At 44.0% G+C, this 2,670-nt stretch overlaps 1 protein-coding gene across 1 annotated transcript; it reads left to right on the top strand.

Annotated features, from left to right (window-relative positions):
- Positions 1–792: 792 nt before the first annotated feature.
- LOC104948935 (chordin-like) lies at positions 793–1,485 on the top strand (the record flags this gene model as incomplete). The annotated part of the gene is made up of 2 exons (XM_010775175.1): positions 793–899; positions 1,206–1,485. Coding segments are annotated over 2 exons (387 nt in total), but the record flags the coding sequence as incomplete, so codon positions are not given.
- Positions 1,486–2,670: the final 1,185 nt, after the last annotated feature.

Raw genomic sequence — 2,670 nt, 5'->3', positions numbered from 1 at the left:
CCTCGGCACTTTGAAGGACACTTTCATAGTCTCCCCACACGCGAGCACCGTGCACGACAAATATGTAAAAGATGTGTTTTTTTCAGTCCGAGTCCCAACGGCGCCGAGGTCACTGAGCCGGTGATTAACAGCTTGACGTTACGTGTGAAGAATTCAAAGCCAACACACTGCTCTCCGTTCTTCCTTCGCTCTCTTCCTTCCCCTTTTTCCTGTCTGTCTTCATGTCGATTTCTGAATTCTTCTCTGTTCTCATTCCCTTTCCCCCCCCCATCCTAATCTTTTTTAAGCCTCCTGCTGGCATTTAACAAACGGTTAGGCTTCATAGTCAGGCTTACCTTGGGTGGGTTTTCTATTCTTTTCTGTGTGTGTGTGTGTGTGTGTGTGTGTGTGTGTGTGTGTGTGTGTGTGTGTGTGTGTGTGTGTGTGTGTGTGTGTGTGTGTGTGTGTGTGTGTGTGTGTGCGCACGCCTCCTGATTAGCGGTTCAATTGAATCTGTCCGTTCGATGATGAGTCTCAGGGTGAAGGGAAGACATTATGTGGCTGCAGAACATGAGGGAATGCAATGCCTCCTTCCTTCCTCCCCCCTTTCCTCCCTCCTTTCCTCCCCTCTTAAAGCCAAACCAGCAAATGTTAACATGACAGGAATCATTGCCTCATCTCGCATGCTACTACAGAGCAAGAGGGGGAAACTCCACGGGGAGAAGTGATGGTTTTCAGATAAGTCATGTGAACCGGAACGCTCGCTCCAAAGTGGATTTTTTGATATTAATCTGTGTTTTTGTTTTGCTGCAGCTATTCAGAGCGTGATGTCCAGCGGTGACGCTCTGACGCCGGGGAAGACGGGCGGCGTGGGGTCGGCCATCTTTAACCTCCATGATAACGGCACGCTGGACTACCAGGTACGCATCTGTGCCATGTTGGATTTTGTTTTATGACGACACTTAACTTGGAGATGAACTTACATGACAGATAATATTACAGAGTTATAAGGAATATAATTTATTCCATTCTGTAAACAATCCAGTGCCCCTTAAATGGTTACTTAAGAAAGAGTAGACAACATGTGATCTTTGCCTAAAATGTGTGTTTTTTTCAAAGGAAATATGAAAAAAACGAGTTAAGGGGAAACAAACAATCCAAAGCTTGAAACCTCCATGAATGAGTCTCTAACCCTTCCTCCTGACCTCTGACCTCTTCTCCTCCAGGTTCAGGTGGCAGGTCTCTCCTCTGAGTTCCTGGGTCTCACCATCGAGCTGAAGCCCAGACGGAGGAACAAACGCTCGGTCCTGTACGACCTGACTCCAGAGTACGACCTGACGTCGGGCCGGGCGCAGGGCAGCTGGAGCCGACTGGAGGCCAGGCACATCCACATGCTGCTGCAGAACGAGCTGTTCATCAACGTGGCCACCAAGCACAGCCAGGAGGGGGAGGTCAGGGGTCAGATCAGAGCCCTGCTGTACAGCGGACTGGAGGCGCCTAGACACGGTGAGATACTTGTGTTTACTTCCACATCTCCATAACATCAGAGATGGAGAAAGTACACACATCCTTTACTCAAGTAGAAGTACAGATACTTGTGTTTCAAAATACTAGAAGTAGAAGTACCAACTAAACTTCTTTACTCAAGTAAAAGTAAAGAGGCTTTGAAATGTACTTCAGTAAAAAGTACCCATAACTAGCAGCTGTTTTAAAGAGTACCTGACCTCCCTTTATATTAATAGAACAATAATGTCATTGTTAGCTAATGAATGTTTCCATGCTGAACAACGGCAACATGACAACGTTTCCATTGGTCCCTCTTCTTTAGAGAAGACCAGGAAATGATGGATACACGGATCGTGTTCAAATCAATAGGCACGCAATGACTCTAAATAATAATGATCACGCCACCAAACACACATTCAGACTAAAGGAACCAGCCTGTTTGGAAAATGAGAGAAGTAGAAAGTACAGGTATTTGAGTTCAACATGTAAGAAGTAGAAAGTACAGGTATTAGTGTTCAACATGTAAGAAGTAGAAAGTACAGGTATTAGTGTTCAACATGTAAGAAGTAGAAAGTACAGGTATTTGTGTTCAACATGTAAGAAGTAGAAAGTACAGGTATTTGTGTTCAACATGTAAGAAGTAGAAAGTACAGGTATTAGTGTTCAACATGGAGAAAGAATCGCAAGATGTAGAACTTGGGTTTATAGGACATAGAATAGATGAAGAATGCGTAACCTTGGGTTTATGGACATGAAAGATGAAGGAATGTAAGAACTTGTGTCTTTGGGACATGAAAGATGAAGAAATGTACAACTTGTGAGGGGGAGAGAGAGTGGACATGGAAAGATGAAGGATGTACAACTTGAGTTATGTGGACATGGAAAGATGAAGAGATCCTTTCTACACTTGTTCATTCAATGGACTTCACGACAGCATGAAGGATGTCACCACACAACATGTATAACGGACACATGACAAGCACAGACATACAGTACACCACTTCGCACACACACACACACATCCACAGACACACGATGATGTATGTATGGAGAAGAAAGAGTGAAGAAATGGGATACAAGACTTGTGATTATGGAAATGAAAGATGAAGAAATGTACAACCTTGAGTTTATGGACATTGAAAGATGAACCAATGTACAACTTGAGTTTAATGGCAGGATGAAAGA

The sequence above is a fragment of the Notothenia coriiceps genome, unplaced genomic scaffold (genome assembly GCF_000735185.1).
Source record: "Notothenia coriiceps isolate Sejong01 unplaced genomic scaffold, NC01 NC01_scaffold00015478, whole genome shotgun sequence".
NCBI lineage: Eukaryota > Metazoa > Chordata > Actinopteri > Perciformes > Nototheniidae > Notothenia > Notothenia coriiceps.
The sequence above is the reverse complement of the archived record's forward strand: the minus strand, read 5'-3'. Positions and strand labels throughout refer to the sequence as shown.